Source organism: Diorhabda carinulata, chromosome 1 (genome assembly GCF_026250575.1).
Source record: "Diorhabda carinulata isolate Delta chromosome 1, icDioCari1.1, whole genome shotgun sequence".
Taxonomy (NCBI): Eukaryota; Metazoa; Arthropoda; class Insecta; order Coleoptera; family Chrysomelidae; genus Diorhabda; species Diorhabda carinulata.
In genome coordinates, this window is record NC_079460.1 from 29,146,137 (window position 1) to 29,166,450 (window position 20,314).

General features: G+C 30.7%; 1 protein-coding gene across 1 annotated transcript in view; it reads right to left on the bottom strand.

Annotated features, from left to right (window-relative positions):
- The window catches only part of LOC130890665 (lachesin), a 397,611-nt gene that overhangs the window by 37,473 nt on the left and 339,824 nt on the right, over positions 1-20,314 (bottom strand). Inside the window, exon 7 of the mRNA XM_057794881.1 lies at positions 18,208-18,270. Within this exon, the coding sequence (XP_057650864.1) occupies positions 18,208-18,270 (63 nt within the window). The remainder of the gene's footprint in view (positions 1-18,207; positions 18,271-20,314) is intronic.

Below are 20,314 nucleotides of genomic sequence, written 5' to 3' on the forward strand. Positions count from 1 at the left end.
CTGTATCATTTTCTAGCAATTATTCAAGATTATTGACAGATGAAAAGTATGTATTTCGAATCCACTTCAGGTCTTTCTACAAAATCTATATAAAGATGTCATTTGTGTATTATTTTCATGTTTATTTAATTAATTAGTGAAATTAAGTAGGCATGAAAGGGGAGGTGCATAGGAAATTTCAATAATATAATAAGTAATTTAGAACATGTGATCGAACAGGGTCGGTTAACCTAATTTAAGAATACTGTACTGCATTACTCCTTACTTGTAGATAAAAGGTGAAAGACAGTCTAGTCTACCTCTATGCAAATTGACGTGAGTGGAATGGAACAAATTTCTTCATAATTCTCAGAAGAGTAGTAGTTTGTTCATCGTTTGAAAAGAATTTACTGTCAGATAGTCACTATGAAATAAAAGGATCTTTATGCTTTCTAAAGATGCGATATAAAAATACATAAGCAATAAAAATAGACATATATAGATATTTTTGAATAAAAACATTTGTTTCTGAAAGTAGAAAAGAGATTACTCAACTGGTCGCTGAAAATAGGTTTTAAATTCTTCTATTAAAAACAGAAGTTTCATCTGTGATTTATACTGTATACATAATTATTATATCTTTTATGAAGTTTCGACAAAAAAGGTTTAATTTGATTCTATTCTGATAACAAGTGCACCTTTCATATAATTGTTTCTAATAAGCTTGAGATATTTGGTCCGAAATGTCTTGAATCTTCTAAGCCAAGTTCGCGAGAAAATCTGTTGAATAATTTTTTCAACTGCCTCTTTCCACAAGATTTATACCCTACTTATTATACCCACCGATACTTCAATAATGCAATAATACTTAGTGCTCAACAGTCTGCCTGGATAAATAAATTATAGTTTCTAATGAGTCCACTATTTATCCCTCCCAAATTGTATTGAAGCAAGAAATATCCAAGGTATTTCCCTAAACATTCAAAGCCATTTTAAAGTTCAAAAAATTTTTTTTAACTCTATTTTAGGAAATAATGACAACTGGAAAACAGTAGTGTTGACAATTTTGATTGCAAAACATGTCCACTTTAACAATTTATAAACCAGTCCACACAGACTGTAGTAAAAAATATCGCATGAGAAATGTCTATAAATATTAGATTACATTTGTTACTGTTTTTCAGACTATGCAAGAGTTTTATGATCATTTATTCAATATCTTTCTATTTTTTATTTAATCATTTCATAGGATAACGTTTCGTGTAAAAGAAAATTCGAATATAATATGAAATGATCAATTATGGTCCTAATATACTAAATAATGTGAATATATTTCTACATGTATATGTAAAAATATAAACTATTCATTCAATTTCCTCCGTTAACCTAAATGCGAAACTTTTTTTTTAAGTTTCTAGATTCTTACTTTGTGCTCAAAACTATTCCGAAAGAGCTGAGTTTACTGAGTTGTTTTATTCACTGATCAAGTCAATATAACGTTTAGGAGTAGGCTGAATGCAAAACTTACATACAACATAAAGAACATCTCCGATAACAGTTCTATCGATCAGGAGAGTCTCATTGTTATCTTTAAGAATTCATAGGAAGACGGAAAGCCTAACGCTGAGCAAATCAGTTATATAGCTTTAGAGGTCAGAAATTGTCGAAAAAAAGGAGAATAATATAAAATGAAGTTCAAATCAAAAGCAGAACCAATGACAACAGTTAACTATTTAAGCACTTTCTCCATACTGAATGAGTCTTCTTTATTTCATATATCCGTTGATAGTTAAGTATATTTTCTAAAAATAATATTTTATTACATAAATAATATCTCATTACATAAATTACATACATATATTATATAATAATATAATTGTCATAATTGCTTATAATTGTGTGCATTTGACAGTCTAATAGTCTGCTTTTGATGCCTTCGGCTAATTAATATCTAATATTTTTGAACAATCTATTATCTTAATATTTTTTTATCTTTTTCTTAGTACTTGATATTTTGATATTTTCATAGAAAATTTGAGCTCTATTAGATAACGTTTTATTCTTAAAAAATAGTCAAATGCTCCATGGCAGCTCGAAAGCGTAAATGAAATTGATACTAGATCTGATAATAATTGAAATGTAAATGATAGAACTATATTTTTGATTTGCTCTAGTAGACATATATGAGAGTATATACAATATTTACTTCCAGTTTGAGTATAAAAGCTATGCAAAACTAACATAAAGTATTAAATATACCCATAAAGTGGAATACTTCAATGTTGAGAAAGAAATATATCTAAATTTTGATTAAAAAAATTATGGGTTATCAGCTAAGCAGCTGTTTTCACATCTCGTATAGAAATAAGGTAGATCCTGGTAACAATGTATGAAAAATGAGGTTATCATGTGTTTGTAATTTGAATCGACAATCACACCAATTTATAAAGCTCTTATAGTTATAATTAACTCATTAATTAAAGATGGAGAAATGGGTTCCGTATGTTGAGACTTATCTAAAGCGGTTGTAGTGTTGAATATGAGGCGTTAGTCAGGAAACCGAAATATAACGAAATGCGAGTTGAATCTCTCAACATTATTTATGAAACAAGTGTTATTATTCAAATGGATAGATGTGGAAATGTTCTAAAGTTCAAAAGTTTGCTAATATTGATCAGTTTTCTGGGAAATTTTGTTGAAGCAATTTAGAAGTTGGTTCTAAACATTCACAATGAGAAATATTCTCAAAATATTCTACATCTTGAAATAGCAACAGGAGTGTAATTTTATATTTTGTATTAATACATATCTAAATATTGAAATTCTGAAATAATTCTTTACATGGATTAGTTAATTAAGACATATTCTAATAAAAATTGGACTCTTCTTCGTGTCTGCAGGCGAACTCTGTGTTTATGAGTCATATTATGTTGAGCAGCTCGGAAGAGCATCTGTCGTGGTAGTATCGGTAAAAAAGAGTTAGGTCAGCGAACTTTTTTTATGCTTTAAGCTGTCTACGTTTCTGGTCAACTGTGGATCGCTTATAAGTGGAATTGCTCCTCAGGCAGCTTGAGAGCTGAGCTTCAAATGTGCGGGAAATACTCCAAATATGGACGAATCTAGGCCTTGTAGAGGATTAGAAGCTGTTGCGGAGTATATAGCTTTTAAGTCTCAAAGATGGCTACAAGTTTTTGTGAATCTGCGTTAGCTAATGACTGTGCCAGGACGTATTGCTAACGAAAACTTTCTAGAAAAGAAAAATGAAACCAAATCTCGATTTCTTCGTATATTTGAAACGTTCACAGGCATGTTATTTCATATCATGAAATACTCTAACTGAATTATTACACATAACAATTCATGTGGTTTTGTTGTTAATAAGTGGTTACAGTTAAATACCTTCTATTGCTGTTTATGTAATGTTTTCATACATTTTAATCTTATTAGATGTTACTGGCTCCGGTCGCTATCGTCATGCAAATTTGATAGTCTCTGCTAAAATTTGTCCAAAATGTATCTGTACCTTTTTATATGATTTTACTCACAATTATTTTTTTTTCTCCTAGTTTTTGGATTTATTGTTTGATTCGTCTTTAAATTAAATTATCGCACTACTCTCTCATATTAGTTTCGCATTGTTTATTGAATATATTTGTGGTTTCTGTTTTAAATTGAATCTCGTTATTTACTAACACAATTTCGCCATCAGAATAACGTGTGTTTAATATAATAAACTTGTTAAGTAACCTAAATGCCAAAAAATATTTGAAAAAAAACTAAATAACACGTTTTTATATTAAAATACGAACAAAATGACTGGTAAAATATTTGTCACTGCTCACTGTTAAATCGGAGTTTTTGGAACTCTTAGTGATATTAATACTGAACACTAATTCACTACCACTACACCAATACATATAATTAATCTGTCTGATGCATGTTTTGATAAGTTATCGTCCTCAGAGCCTGAATGTAAATTGATAAGACCTAACTTAGTTATCGAAGCAATTCAACTTCAGTCTCCGATGACGATAACTTGGTTATCGAAACGCGCACCAGATAGAGTAATTGTGAGTGTTCGTGTAGTAATAGTTCAAACAATCTGTTTAGTACTAATTAGTGTTGCTCGTCATAATTTATTGCCGATTTTATTCCGAAACGTCACCCATAGCAACCTGGCACTTTTAGAACAACGACATTATTTCATTCCTCTGTCTTCCTCATTATTTTGTTATATTAAGAATTATTTTCCACTTTTCACTTCCATCATAATTCAATTCTTAGTTAGATCTTAAGCTGTTTTGCAATGTGTTTAACTAGAGTAATGTCAAGTCATCTTATGAATCTTTTTGGGATAATAAAATTTCATCTAATGCTTCATAGTTACATAGGACCTTGTCCGTTAATTTCCAGCAATGAAGCTTACTTGTTCGTAAACCGTCTAATCGGATAAAATGAAAAAATCTAGTTCGAATATTCTGTTGTTACATGACAAGAATTATGTAACCAATTCATTGTATTGTTAACGATCCATGAAATTTTTTTATAATTTTGAATTGATCTGAAATGTGAAGTTATATAGTATTAAAAGTTGATAACAGCTTATTAAAGAACTTAAATGTATCCAGAATTCTTGTTGAATAATTCTTGTAAATTTATATATATATATATATATATATATAAACAATAATTTAAAAAAAACTGCTGAAAGAAAAGTTTAAAAGTTTTTCAACATCCCTGGTAATCGGCACAGAAAAATTATTTGATATATAATTAACTGTCACATTACAACATATTTTATTGTAGAGGTTAGTTGATCTGAGAAGCTCTTGATCTCAGGTGAACACTCGAGTGCTTCTTTGGGTTGAGATATTATAGTTTTTATGCTTTATTTTATATATTGGACGTCATTATAAGAATAGTTTCTGTCACTCCTATCACTTTCTAAATCTGGTAAATATCTAATTTGCTGTTTTTTAACATAAAATATACAATATCTATGATACGCATTATAACTAGTAATGAAATAGTGTTAAATTTTATTATCATTGTTATTACAGTTATAAAGCTTTAATTCATCTATTTCTAAAATGTTGCCCACATGTGGCGACTCTGAATCCATGGATTTTCTAACCCAACGGTAGACAATAGCAGTGAATGTGTGAGACGGAAAATAGCTACCAGCATCAATATGAACTTGAAAGTTTAACAACAATTGCAATGAGTATCACAATATTAACTACATGTGCTTAAGAGTTTGACTTTCAAACCATTCAGTAGCTTCGAAATATGGTCTTCTAATTGGGCTGAAACCAATAAAAGCACATCAACGTTTATAAAAAATAAAGTTTATTTTTACCGAGGTGTAATTCAAGAATTGAAGAGATTATCTGAGCGTTAGCGTATGCTGTGTTGGAGATAGATGGATTTTACAGCACAATAATGTAAAATCGCACATCTATTATTGTGTAGAAAATATTTATTAATGACTCAATAACTCGAATTGAATATTCAGAGGCATATGTGGATTATCTTGTATTTTCCAGAGAAATTATATATTTCTACTTTTGTTAAAATTTGTCAACAATACGTTGCTTCTACGTCTGTACATAATAAGAATATATGCTTACATGTTGATACGTATTTGATATATATACCTTAAAATTAAAAACTAGTATCTATAACGTGTATGTAGAATTCTAATACACTTGTTGACGCTTAGTTTAAATATAAATATCAATAGTCTAAGATCCCACCTGTTACTTTGTTTCTTCAGCAGAACCTCATTTAAATTATGATTATTGAGTATGCAGTGCATTAGTTTCAGTTTGACTATTAATTATTTTTAGCCGCAGGTATCTTCAAATCAATTCAGTATATTTCATTAAATGTTGCCTAATTTGGAATAAACGATATGCTAGCTCCCATTTAGTTGAAACCATTGGTTACCAACAATAAATAGATACATTATCTTCAATTAATCAACAGTAATCTCAGAACACCACAAGAATAAAGATGAAGAGGTGGTGATCCAACCCATTATCCAGGCGATTGAACTGATAGAGTACATCAGGAAAAACTACGCACGATATCCATTGCTAAGAAAATAGCTGGACAACGACCAATGAACAAGGAAGAGGCACCACTTATAAGATGGTTGGCTAATCTGTGAAAATTGACAAAATTTCGACAGCTTTAGTGAATCCACGTCTAGAGGCTTAGGAAAACAATTGAACAGGAGAAAATAAAGTACATGCTGGTCCCTAAAGATAAAATGAAAATAGTCGAACAATTCCAGTAGACTGGAAGTAGAAATAACAGTGAGTAGCAAAGAAGATCGAAATTTTATCAGATGATATGGGAATAGCAGGAAGCGCATTCGAGTAATTGAGCATTTTGAAAATTGCGGATTAGAATTTTGTGTTTGTACTAGATATTATTATTATTTAAGTAGCAGTACTGAATTTGATAAAGTAGTTGAAGAAACTAATGTTTTGCATACTCGCTAATCATTCATTCAAGTTTCATCAAAAATCCCCGTATAGAATGAAGCTGTGAGATCTCTTACCTGTTTGTCTTTAATTGGTTAGACATACAGGAAATTTCTGTGAAAATATCCAACAATTTTATACAAAATCACTCTCTATATAGATAAATATCAATTTTTGTCAATATTCCTAACAATGAAATTTCTTTCTGAGATAACTATGACTTTTATAGCTTTCATTCATTATCAAGTAGAAAAATTAGTTCATATTCATACTGATATCAAATTTTATCTTTCATCATACATAGTTGAAAACGCTGCATCGTCCCATAAGCATTTCAAACAATTTATACAGTCATTTCAAATTCAGATTGCATACGAGACACCCTACGATGTTAGTTTCTAACGAGACAATAAATTCTTCGTGCTATAAAATTCGCGTTATACCTCTGTTCAATGTAACTATATGGCTTTTGAATTAATTATAAGCGGAAGATATATGACTTAACATTAAGCTTCTAATCTAAAACCCAATTGAGTTTTATATCTCCACTGATTTCATTTTAATTACGTTCCAACGTCGGAGTCGATTATTACCTTGATAAGCTTTTTAGAACATATATGTAGATTGGGATTTCTTCCTTTCAAGCGTGTCACATATACTCAAGTAGAATCCTTTATAAATTGGTTCCTTCTATTGAATTAGGAGACTAGGTGATATTCAGAATACAGTAAAATGGTATGAAGCTCATGAAATTAACATGTTATTACTCTTAAAGGTAACTAACAATTCTGTTCTTTTCAGTATTATTATATAGATTTTCCTTCTCACACTTTTTTCCAGCTTTCGTTATTATTTTTACTCATCCTTTCTTCACTTTTCCCTCAATCGCTAATGCTCTGATATCTTCTATCGTCAATTTTCATTTCTTGGATTTTTTGCGTAGGACAAGTCCTGCTACGGGACTTGTATCTATATTATTGCACCATAGATAGGTATCATAGATACAATCTTGCTTCAATTTATTTTGGTTTTTTCATAATTTGATGATTCTTTTTTCACTACTACTTGCGCTTTTGGACAAATTATTTTACTTTTTTATTTTCACTTTCAGACAATCTGATCTACTTTTGATATGAATAATTTTTCTCCTTACACCAATAAAAACTATTTTATTATTTAATTTAGAAAGGTTATTACAATGGTATCCATAACTTTCTTGTAAAATGTTTTGGAAATTTATGCAAGGGTACTCCTAATCCTCGGGCTCACTTGACATAGCTATTAGTGTTATGATACTCGACAAACCAAAACTAGAAAACATCACCCTCAATTTAGAATGGAGTTCAAAATAAACCCGACTATAATCTTCACGTACTAGCATAACTTTTTGTGGATATTGTGAACTATGTGAATTATATTTTATTGATTGAGACTAGAATATTAACTAAATTCATAAATGTGTAATACAAACATTGACAATATTTACAATCATTGGCTAGTAATTTTGATAAATACTTAAAACCCTTCTATGAAATTATAATTACAAGTAGTTTTGGCGTATTATATTGCTATACACAGTTAAGCTTTAATGATCAAAATCATGCAAATTATTTCCGTTCCGTTATGTTGTAATTAGTTTTAACCTTTAATGATTATGTTACATCTATGTCAATTATTCATTACATTATTAATTATAATGAACTTAATGTGGTTTCTGTATCACCCAATATTCATTTATTCATATACGGTTATAATTTAAGTGTATATATTTGAAGTGAAGAATTTAATTTTATATAGCCAAATGACCTTCGATTTAAATATAATTTCATATATGTGAGGAAGTTACTGAATAACAAGATAGATTGTTTGAAAATTGTTCCTATATTTCAACTCATTACAATTATAACACATCAGAAAAAAGGGAAAAATAATTGAGAAACACGTCATTTAAAAAACGGCAACCTCTCATGAATAATCAATCATTCAATAATACGTATAAGAATAAACTGCAAACATAGGAAAGAGTGGAAAATGGAATTTATTAGTATAATTACTCGACAATTTCTTTTAGTAACACTATGAACATCGTCCTTATTCAAACTCTTGGTTCAATTTGATTCATTGAAATAAATTAGATCCTTTCTCTATATCCAGATAATTACGTTGTATTTCCACATGTAAATATATTAAAATGCTACTAGAATGGAAAAATCTGAATCAAAGTTGTATGTAGAATCGCTCAAAATGTCTCTACAAATGAACTTATCACTAAAGTTGATAGGGGGTAACTCAAAATCGTGGTTCCAATCTATTGAAATTCCAATATCTACCCAATAAATTCTGGGTCAATTTTAGTATTTTTCTCCAAGTGTTTATATTGATTTTGACTATCGAAGAGGCTGTGTATCGTAGTTTTCTCCTGTCCGCTATAAATCGGGCAGTCTGGGCCAGCGGCATTGTTTCTATTATTATTGATTCCCGCGTGCCCTATGATTATTAGTCCTATCAGAGTATTTTCCTTGTCTTTCCTTAGTTATATTATTTTTTGACATGCGTTCATATAATTGGAGCCATATATCTCTGTTTTGCCTTTTTTCTATAAGCTCAACTTCTTCTGTCTTTTTTTTAACCAGCCTGTGAGTACCTATTTCATCGGTTACTAATTGCATTATTTTCTATAAGTTCCGGCCTCTCTATCAACCTCTTATGGTTATGTTCTTAGTTATTTGGTGTGGTACGAAAGTTAACCATGGATTAATAATAAAATTGTGTCCTTGTACATCTGCTTTATCTAAAAAGTTTGTGGTTCTCATACCAGCGAGGTTATGGTAGTTCCATTCCAGTCATCCGATCAACAATATGTAAATTATTTTCAGAATACTTATTAAAAGATAAATTCAGTCAAGTTGAAAAAGCTGTTTTTGGATGTTGAATCCAGGCAGATGATTTCTTGAGCTACTATTACTTATTTTGTTCTATATTGACAGCAGCACTATCAAAATAATTTCTATTTCCTTTGAAAGATTCTCAGTAACAAAATATTCAAAGAATATGAGAAAAGAATTGTTGTTTGGGTTGATAGAAGAGCTGTTATCATGACACTACAGTAAAACATTAGAGTAAAACTTTAAACAAGCACAGAGGCAATTTATAGAAATATTTCCAACAAATTTGATCATTTATGACTCGATTCACGATTGGTGAGAGCCCAATTTTTACTTTCTCAACTTTCCATTAATCTATAAATAAAATATCTTATGACTAAAACATTGTAAATGAGTTATAATGTGTAATTCATTTTCATTTCTTATCTATACATGATAACCAATTCCATAAATAGATTGGAAGAATTTTTCAAACACTATTGACAGTAGCATTCGATAGGAAATAGATGCAAGACATCCTCTATAAAAATTTTATTGCACGGTAGAAGTAATAAAACATTCCTCGGGAGTCAGCGTTAACATCTTGACAAAACCTATAATTTGTTTTTATATCAAAATGATTCTATAAAGCAACAGATTTTAATTGTTAATCAATACTTGTTATCCTACAATATAATGATTCTGTCTAAACATTCGAAAAGTTATGTTGAAACAAACCGTTATATCCGATCTCCCAATTAACAGCAGTGCGTGATGGTCATTGATAACTTTCAAGTAGCAATAATTAACTAATTAACTGCTAGTATAAATGTGAACACTGTGTAAGGAGATTATTTCATAATCTGAGACTGAAAATTGTTTATTTAATTTGTTTTAGAACTGGCCCTAATGGTTTTAAGCTTCGTCGCTGTGCCCATGTGTCCGGTTTCCAAAATGGGAAAAAACAGGACGATTGCACCTTCTAGACCAAAATATTTCAAAGTTAAGAAGCCTTCCCTTTAGATCTCTGGGTGGAGACAACATATCTTCTAGCGCTAACGGGAAGAGAATCTTGAACCTTCAGAAATCGATGTTATTTGGTTTAAGGCTACGACTCAACCAACAATAAAATTATTTCGCTTCCTGTGTAGACCTCCTAAGGATACCCGAAAGGCAGTTATTGTCAAACCTTGGCAAGAAAATCGATTACCTGCAATCAAACCATCCAAACACAGATATTGTTCGCTGGTGACTTGCATGTTCATCACGTCAGTGGGTTGAATTTTTTCAACAGAACTAACGGGCAGAAAGCTTAAAATGTTGCCAATAGTCACGGACTAACCCAACTTATCAATGAACCAACCAGAGCTCCCGATCAAGATGGTGACTTTGCTAACATGTTAGACCTGTTTGTAACAACACATCCTTATCTGTACAATGCGACCGTACATGCATCACTCGGAGCATGAGATTACAAAATAATTTCAGCAACGTGTGAACTAGAAATGCAAGCTCCAAACATCTAAAGGACTACCTTACCAATAGTCAACAACAAAATTGCTCCTTATTGCAAATAGTTCTCAAATGCTAGTACCGATATCGTATGCAATATTTAGAAAATAGGATAGATGGTCAAAAATATATTAAAAATTACACAAACAACGAAACGGAAAACACGAATTTTATTTAAAAAACACCAATACATTTTCTCAAGATAAAAATTATCTGTGCCTGAAAATAGTAGTACACAATATTACAGTCAACTGGACAGGCATTTTTTAAGGACAAATAAGACCCTGATAATTTCTATACATTGAGATTCAACGGGATTCAATAATAATTATTGTTAAATGTGCCTCAATATTTAAAGAATTTTCTGAAGTTTCTACAACTAATATACATTCTTTATAGAATAGTCGTAGGAGATTTGACTTAAAGTAATTAGGATTATTTCCAATTAAGATGATTAGATTGGTACATAAAATCAAGCACCGTACTGAATTAGGACTCTGTTGTATTTGAGACAGCTTTCTAATGACTGTCAAATCCTTACTAGAATTATTCACATCTACCCAAATTCTCTTACATAAGGTTAATCACTATAAAGCTTAGAAACTCGAGTTTATAGGCAATTTGTTCAGAATATGAATTTACGTCAATTTCTTCACTCTTTAAACAGTAATAATCGCTTTACTTCTAATTCATAACATTAAAAACAGTAGAAGGGGATTATGGCTTGGATTGAGCCCACTTCATCGTTAAGCTCTTAGTTTAATTGAATTTGAAACATTTTATTTGTTTTGAGACTTGATAAACTTACTAGTGTCCTTATTCTTTTGTCAACATCGTGACAGATAACAGGAGAAAAAAATACAACTCTTTATAATGGTTTCTGGAAACTAAACATGGTAATATTTACTAGTAGGAAATTTTATCTTAGAGCAATATGCTCGAAACAGTAACCAAAATTACATTATATTTGACTTTGCTAACATACTGTAAAGACGAAGTATAATTTACTCATTTACACGATTAATTAGAAAAAGGCATTTGAAACTTCGTTGTGATGTTATAATTCTATCTCAAAATAATTTAACCCATTAACGCTCGCGGATACCATATGGTATCGTAAATCATCTTCCTCTTCTATGACGCTTTGTAAGCTGTTGCTTTCAATTTTCTATTACTGAATTTGTATTTGGTACCGTTGAATTACGATTATATCAAGTGATTTGTTGTGGACAAAACAATGGACATTCTATGAGCGTAAGTACTGTTTTAGCTATTTCTGTTTTATTTTAGGTAACATGTAATACATTTACTTATTGCTTATGGATTATACAATATTATTTGATGTAGCTGAAATGAATACTTATAGTACAGGGTATTCTATAATGTTCCTGAAGTAACTGATACCATATTGTATCCGTTGGAGTTTTTGGATAGTTATGATTAAAGTTAATTTAATGATAAAAAGTACCTCTATCATTTCAAAAGAGGTTTTTCGCTTTAGCAAGCTTGACGTTGACGAAATTTTTGTGGAAACGGATCTTAATGTCCTCATAGATGAGGATTCTGCTGTCGAAGACGAAATAGGCATTATTCATAACCACACTGTTTTGCTGTATATTCATTCAAACCCTTTTTTGATAGTGTGGGTCGTTAATTCAGGACTTCTCCAGAAATTAAATTGTTTAATAATAAGAGAACTGAAGAAGCCACTCATGATAACGAGACCGGAAATGTAAGTGAACCTTCTTCTTTACAAGGCGTAGAAATGTTCAAATTATTATTTTTAGGAAGTTGTTGGAGAGACTGTTAATGTGCCTTCGGCTTCGACAGAAAAAACTACTTAGTTGCATTTTCATCTCTCATCTGATGTAACAGACGTAGGTGTGCTGGAATATTTTGATAGAACAATGTGTCAAAAGTGTGATGTTGCTGCTTTGTCTCTTTTCACACTAAATATGATATTTATTTCATATTATAGCATATATATTGCTACGAGAATTTCTAAATAAAAACTAATGCAAAAATAATGGGAAAAATATGATTTTTCAGCACATAACCTTACACAAAAAAAGTTGAAAAGATTTATTTTTACGGGAAAAAGTAAATATTTTAATAAAACCACTTGCATATGCTGCACGAAGTACGAAATGATGAGTTAGGTCAAATTCATGAAACGTCATTATAAATAAATTATTTTAATACTTGTTTTTTACAATTTTGTTAGTTTACATGTCCTATAAAAATAGTTATTAAAATGACAGTTTAGCCATTCAACAAAATTTATGATATCGTAAATTAGGACACCCTTTATTAGTTGACATTATCTGTAAAAAATCATTTCAGGAAATACCAATAGGACACTTGTCCGAGCACTTTTCTTGAATGAGATTTGAACTATTGAATTTATTTCGAATAACAGCTCCTCTACCAGACACAACATGAACAGGCACAATATTAATATTTATTAATGCAATAGATGGAAAAAATGAGTATTATAACTAGGGAAAATCGAGAAAATAATATAAGCGTACATTAGCATGGGTATTAAATGTGAGAAAGCGGTGATTTTAAAGAAAAATTATTTGACAGGTTCAAGAGAAATGAGGTGATCAAATATGGATAAAAAATATTATACAATATGATGTGATAATAATACTCCCGAAAGGTTTTTGCATATCAAGTGTATCAACTTTATGAACATTAGTTGAACATCTAATATCATGATCAATAACTTTGAAACTGTGATAAAATTGTAGTTCAGGTATGGGTAGAAAATAGCGTATCGATCATATACAATACGTAGAGTTAAAATATTTGCAAAACAACAAATATTCGAATAAGCTTGTGACAGAATCTGGAATAACTCGTAGAAACCTAAACTTGATATAAAATTGTTGGACTGAATGATAGGTAGTTAACAATTTAAACCATAATGTTTTAATATTGAATGTGATTTTTCAATGTATATAAACTTTTAAACTTTTAAGGATTCCAATTCAATTCAAAGTAGAGGAATAGTCCAAGACATGTGTACCTTTCCCAGACACAAAACTAATTCGAACCGATAACAATAAAAACCTACTAGTTCGGAGAGAAATCTCAACTTAGTGCTAAGAATGAAAAACAGAATCTAGAAAATTTCATATCCAACGTTACACTAAAAAACAACAGAATATACATAGATACCCTAGCAAAAAAAATATTTCATCCAACTATTGAAAAGATCTATCCACTACACAACAAAACACTATTGATGATGTGAGCAGTGCTGAAAATTAACAAAACATCATTGACTGACATATAGATTTTGATAATATGAAAATTCTAGACATTGAAAGGAATTACAACAAAAGAAAATTCTTAGAAATGTATCATATAAACCAATGAATAGAAGAAAAAATTACTTTGCAAAATATATACATATTTACTACATTACAAAAACGTCTAATGCACCAACGAATAGTTTGTATTCCAGTTTTTTCATCAAACTCTCAATCCTTACACCAATTTCTGAAAGCAGTTGGCAATAAATCGAAGAACAAGTATTATTAGTTTCTATGAAATTCCTCAAAATGAAAAATTTTTCATTCTGAAATAAAAATTAAACTTTGATATTTATGTTATGTAGCTCACAACAAAATTTAAATTATGTATTACCCTGTGAAATTTTGCGGTATGAGTTTTAGTAAATTATCATTATTTGAATCAGTATCTTTAGTATTTATTGCAGCCTTAACTTCACTCTTTATCAAAATATTTTGATAAAAACTAAAGTTAAGTAGAAATGTCAATTTTTTCATCAATCATTCAAAAATTATTAAAAAAAAACTAATTTTAAAATGGAAGTAACCTAAAATCCAGAACATTTAGAAGCATTAATATATCAAAAGGTCTAAGAAATGAGAATTAAATTTTGAATTCTGAGTTTAAAAATTTTTACAAGCATTAATAATATCAAAATCACCGGAAATCTTAATTATTTCCTAGACGATGAATAAATAAATAAGTATTCGAAAGCTCGGAAAATATATTAAACTTAGTCCACTTTGGTGTTTCCTTGCCACGTTCACCAAAGAAACCGCTCTAGCTTTTACCTTAAATATTTCAATTCAAAATTTTTTCTCTAGTGCCGTTGCTATGTATTCCAAGTAGCTTCCAAGTTTCCAGACTGAATAAATTAGGATAGACAAACTCAGTTTTCGAAATAAATATATTGTAAATCCAAATTATTCAAACAAGGTAATTATATTTTGTGTTTATGAGTTGGGAAACTTCAGGAAGTTAGCACTTAAAACGGGTGTAGTGGCGTGGAGCGGTCTCGAAAAGCCAACAACATATTTTGCAGAAATGGCCCGCAATGGTTAACTATGTAGTTGGATGATAAATGCCTTTAGCAAAGAAAGAAGATGTTTTGGCTTTATTATAACGCACCACCGGAATGGGCAAAGTTCGGAATAAGGCAGACACAACACCGTATTCTCAGTGGTGATATTCAAAACATACTAAAACAGTACTTTTTGTTTCCTCAACCTTAACTACCTTAGTTTTGACAAAGATAAATTTACACTAAAAAACATGCCAACGTTGCTTTCGAACGAAAATTTCTTTTGTTATATTTTAGGTATTCTGTGTTATAGTATACTATTCTTCTGCTTTATTTGTTACATATATCAATTATATATGAAATCTAATATAATAATAAGATGCACATAGTTTGAATAAAATTTATAATTCTGTTACCATAATAAAGTTCATATTTCAAAAATAACAAATGTCGTAAGCTAGGGCATGCACGCATATTGTAGCCTTGCCTCCTATTACAGTGGTCAACGAGAAACCAACTTGTCTAGACGCCCGCTCCTAGAAGACTGTTTCCAGTGCAACATTGCCGAATCTAAGGAAACCGTAGTCTTGAAACTATAGTGGTCAAAAAAGAATGATCACCTAAAAGGATCAAACAAGATCAGGAAAATGATCCTATCTAAAGGAAGAAAAGAATTCGGTGACATATCTGGCAAGTAGTTTCAAGAATTTCACCGGTAATAAAGCATATTGGGCTCCCTTGTATTGAAAAAGAGCATCCTAAAAAACGATGATGTTTCCAAAAAGAGAAATTTATTCGCTGGTCTACAGCATCCATGCCCGTATCAAGAATACACGAGCGGTGGCAACCGTCTTCCTGAAGAAGTCTAGTCAATTAGAGAAAATTGAAGAGCAAATCCCAGCTCCTGTGAAGAAGCTGAGAATCCATTACATGTGTGGGAAACACTTAAAAGCCTCTGCGGCAATGTGTTGGAAGCAAACGTGAAGAAACTGGCTATGACTAAGATAGCGAGTAACCAGTTGGATTGTCGAGTCGTCAGAGAAAAGACGGTGCTATTTCCAGGAGGAACTTCAATCTAAGGAGGGTTTAATGTTACGTACAAGTCCAAGACATAGGCCGTGAAGCTGGTCCTGTACGGTTATAATGAAATTCTAAAATCTGGAGAAGTCGTTGCTAGTTTTTTTCATATTGTATTTTTAGACCTAATTTATAGGAAGGTCTTTGTATTTATTTATTTCGTATATTATCTAGAATTTTCGAGAATTTCATTTTGGGTATTTAAATTGAGCATAGTAAGGAGGTCTGTCAGTGTCCTGTTTAAAGAACACCTAGTTCATTTTACTTATATACGAACAGAAAATCGGGTATTTTCGAGCACGCTGTCGATCAAAACCATAGAATAAATATAAAAAAATTCTTGCATGCATTTTAAATTATTGAAATTGTTAAATGTAAGAACAGTTTGAATAGGAAGAAAGGGTCTATTCCTTACGGTCCACTCTTTAGTTTATTACTTAGCGAATGAATGTGAAATTTCCCCCTGGAGTGGTTTTTCTCACTGTAAGTGTTCTTCTCTTCTTGGAAAGAGATTCATTGGTGGGGAAATTTAGTTTAAATAAGAGAGTCAAATTAATAAGTTTTGGTTTCTTGGATAGGATAATTCAGTTATTGAAACGCGCGTCAGAAAGTTAATGTTGGTGTAGTGGTAGCGTGAACAGTGTTTATTACCAAGGGGAAAATTGTCAACATTCGTACGCGAGGCACATTCAGTTCAGTTTAACAGAAAAACTGAACTGCATACAAAGCCCTCACTTATATTCATAGACATTCCCGCCACCATATTGTTAACGAAGTGTCGTACCATTCACACTACTGTGTATCAGTTGACAAAACCTGACGTGTTTTCGCGCGCGTTGAGTGCATTTTTTAACAAAGTTTAGTTCGTAATTGTAAGTAGGATTGTTATGTTCTCAACAATATGGCGATAATTGCTTAATGTTAACATTGTTTATTTTGGGCTTTAATTGTTATATATCTTAAACTAATTTGGAATTTTTATATAGTTGTATTTTAATTTTGTGCCAAGGCATGCAGTTATATATTTATAATATTCATAAACTGGTGAAACTTGCATATTTTAAATCTTTTATCGCAAAAAATATTACAGGTGGATTTGAAAAGGAAAGTATATGGCCTTCAGCGATGAAGATTTTCTTCTTTTCACGTGTATGCTTCAAATAATTCGGTAAATGTGCCACCTAATCCGGAAACAAGTACTGTCGTTCTAGAACCACAATATTCTACCAGCTTGCCATCGACTGAAATGAATGAGAAATATATTCGTGAGTAGTCGCCTTTTTTCCTACAAAATCCTCAAGAAATTGTTACCGGAACTGGCGAACCTCCACCTTTGCGGGTGAGGTAGGTTCTGCACCGAGTTCCTATCTTCCCATAACACCAAAATTGATAAAACCTAATTCTTCAGCTGTTAGAAATAGAAAAACCAATAAAGAAAGAAAACTGAGTAAATCCCTTGTATATACAGATATACCGGAGAAAATTGGAAGAGAGACATATACAGAGAAAATTGGAAAAAATGTAGGTCGAAGACTTTTAAACACAAAAGAAAAATAAAGTTTAGAAGATAGAAAGCGATGAAGATTCAGAGGAATTTGAAGGATCGCAATTTAGCTTGTAGGAGAGTTTAACATCTCTAGTTCATTTAGAAATGAGCGAAGAGACCGATGATCGTAGTATCAATTTAAGTATGAAACCAACGAATAATAAAAATAATTGTTATGTTTTGGTGCCCCCCCCCCCACGGAGCTGTACAGCTGGAATTAACATACCTCAATCTTAAGTCACTAAAATACTCGTACCGAGAGAGAATTCGAAGGTTGATTCTTTTGAAAACAGTTTATAGTGTACACATGATTTAATATATTCATAAACATAAAAATGTAGAGCTTTCCGCTACAATTTGCATTTTCATTTCCCGTGTGTTGAAAACGGATAAAACATTTGTCATACTACTTACTTTCTTTGTTTGAATTACTTTTCATTTCAGTTGCCCTGGGGGGTGTCGATGGCATTGGTATTTCTGAAAACAAAAATGTTTATTTACATAAGAAACACAATTAAAATGAATATTAAAATATTATTTCCAGAAAAAAACTGTATTATTCATAACATTCTAACCATTTTGCGTTTTATGATGATTATGAAAACTTGAATTTGAAAATATATTACATCGGAACTCCAAAGACCATAGATCTATGAAAATTATACCCCAGATATGATAGGATCAAGCTATTTTCAGATTTTAAATTGGATTGAGAAAACTGTATTAGATTTTGTTGACATATACAGGGTAATTAATTAGGTGCATATCAGAAACGCTCTCCAACGAATTAAAATAAATGTTTTTGCGTATAATGAAGTTGATCTATAATAGAGTGTTCAGAAAGTTGGAAGAAAATTTTTGGATTCAATCATTTGATATTGAATGATATATTGCAACAGTAATTAGAAATATAATTTTATTATATTTCTAATTAATTCTAATATTATTAATAATCAAAATATTATTTTGCTACAAATGTAAATTAACTTAACAGTACTGTCACTACTGAAAAAATGAACCGTTATCACAAATAACGTTAATTCTAATTATTGCTGATATCCAAACGTTGAGTGTGATAGTTTAAATCAAATGATTATAAGACATTTTTCGTGGACGCTACCTTAATGGAAGGAAGATTGATATCGATCAATTGTTCAGAAAATCGAAATTCTCGTAATCCTGCGGTTTATATAAAGGTGTACTTTTTGGAAAACAAAGTTGCCAAACTTACAAAAGTGAGTGAATTTGTATAAGATGGAATTCCAGGTAATAGTAAACTTTGTATTGATATTTTACTGTTATTGATAAATCTTCGAGTGATGTATTGTTATAACAACCATTGCAGCAATACTATAAAAATCAAGAACATGCTAATAGCCTTGAAATGAAAACATATTTTTCTAATAGAGCATCCAACCTGAATATGACATTTTTACCAGTGGCTTTTCTTAGCCTAGTACTAAAAAACAAACGCTATGTAAACTATAGTGTCACAAAATATAGGGGACATATTGATAAAATCTAATTGAAGACTCGTCTGTCAACATTATCAATTTTAGATGCTTATTGATCTTGTAATGTCCTGTTATAATACATAAACTTTCACGCTTGTATTTGACATGGTGAATGTTATCATTGTACCTCACCTATTTTTCAACAACCGTTTTATTTATTTATTTTGCAATGCTACTAAAAAGGTTCCGGTCTAACGAATGGCATCGCCGAAGCTTATTTATCTTTGTAATAGCAAAGAAATTAGTGTACGTTGAGAGAGCAGTCGTCCACTTAGTATTCCTAGCGAAGCAATGATTACATAAACATTGATAATCTGTATAATAAAAAAAATATTGAGAAAGGGGAACTATCACCGAAACTATAAAAAAGAATACTACAAAAAACCAGTATACAGTTAGTTCGAAACCACATTTCAGAAGCAGTTGTCATTGGAAGAGATTTGGAAATTAATCTAAAAATGAACTATCGCACATCTACGTAAGAACAATAACGTTTTTATTTTTTGAACAATTTAGCTGCTATCGAAAAATTAAGCTACCAGGTCATCGATTCAATGCTGATATGAAAATGTAGAAAATTCAATAACTGAGGCAAGAGCAATGAGGGTTCAAAATTCTCGTCATTCAAGAATAAACAAGAGTGAGCAGACCTATGTATTTATCAGAAAAGAAGCATCAAAGCCTTATACAAATCTGGAACTTTCATGAAACGCTGTCTATGTATGTGGATTTTATGTATTTCTCTTTCAATCAGTATACTTTCTCCATTACTTGAGAATAGTTGATACAGAAAAATAAAGGAAATAGTCATACAAAGTTATAAAATCAGAACGATTATTTCTCTCACGGGAAAAATATAATCCAGTAGTGGGAGACTACGTAGGTTCTTGAAACATGATTTTTTGGAGCTGATTTTGTTATAAGTCTTTAGTGGTGATATCAAAGTTATCTTCAGAAAAATTTCAAATAAAAAATATATCATATTATATATTAAGACGAGGAATATT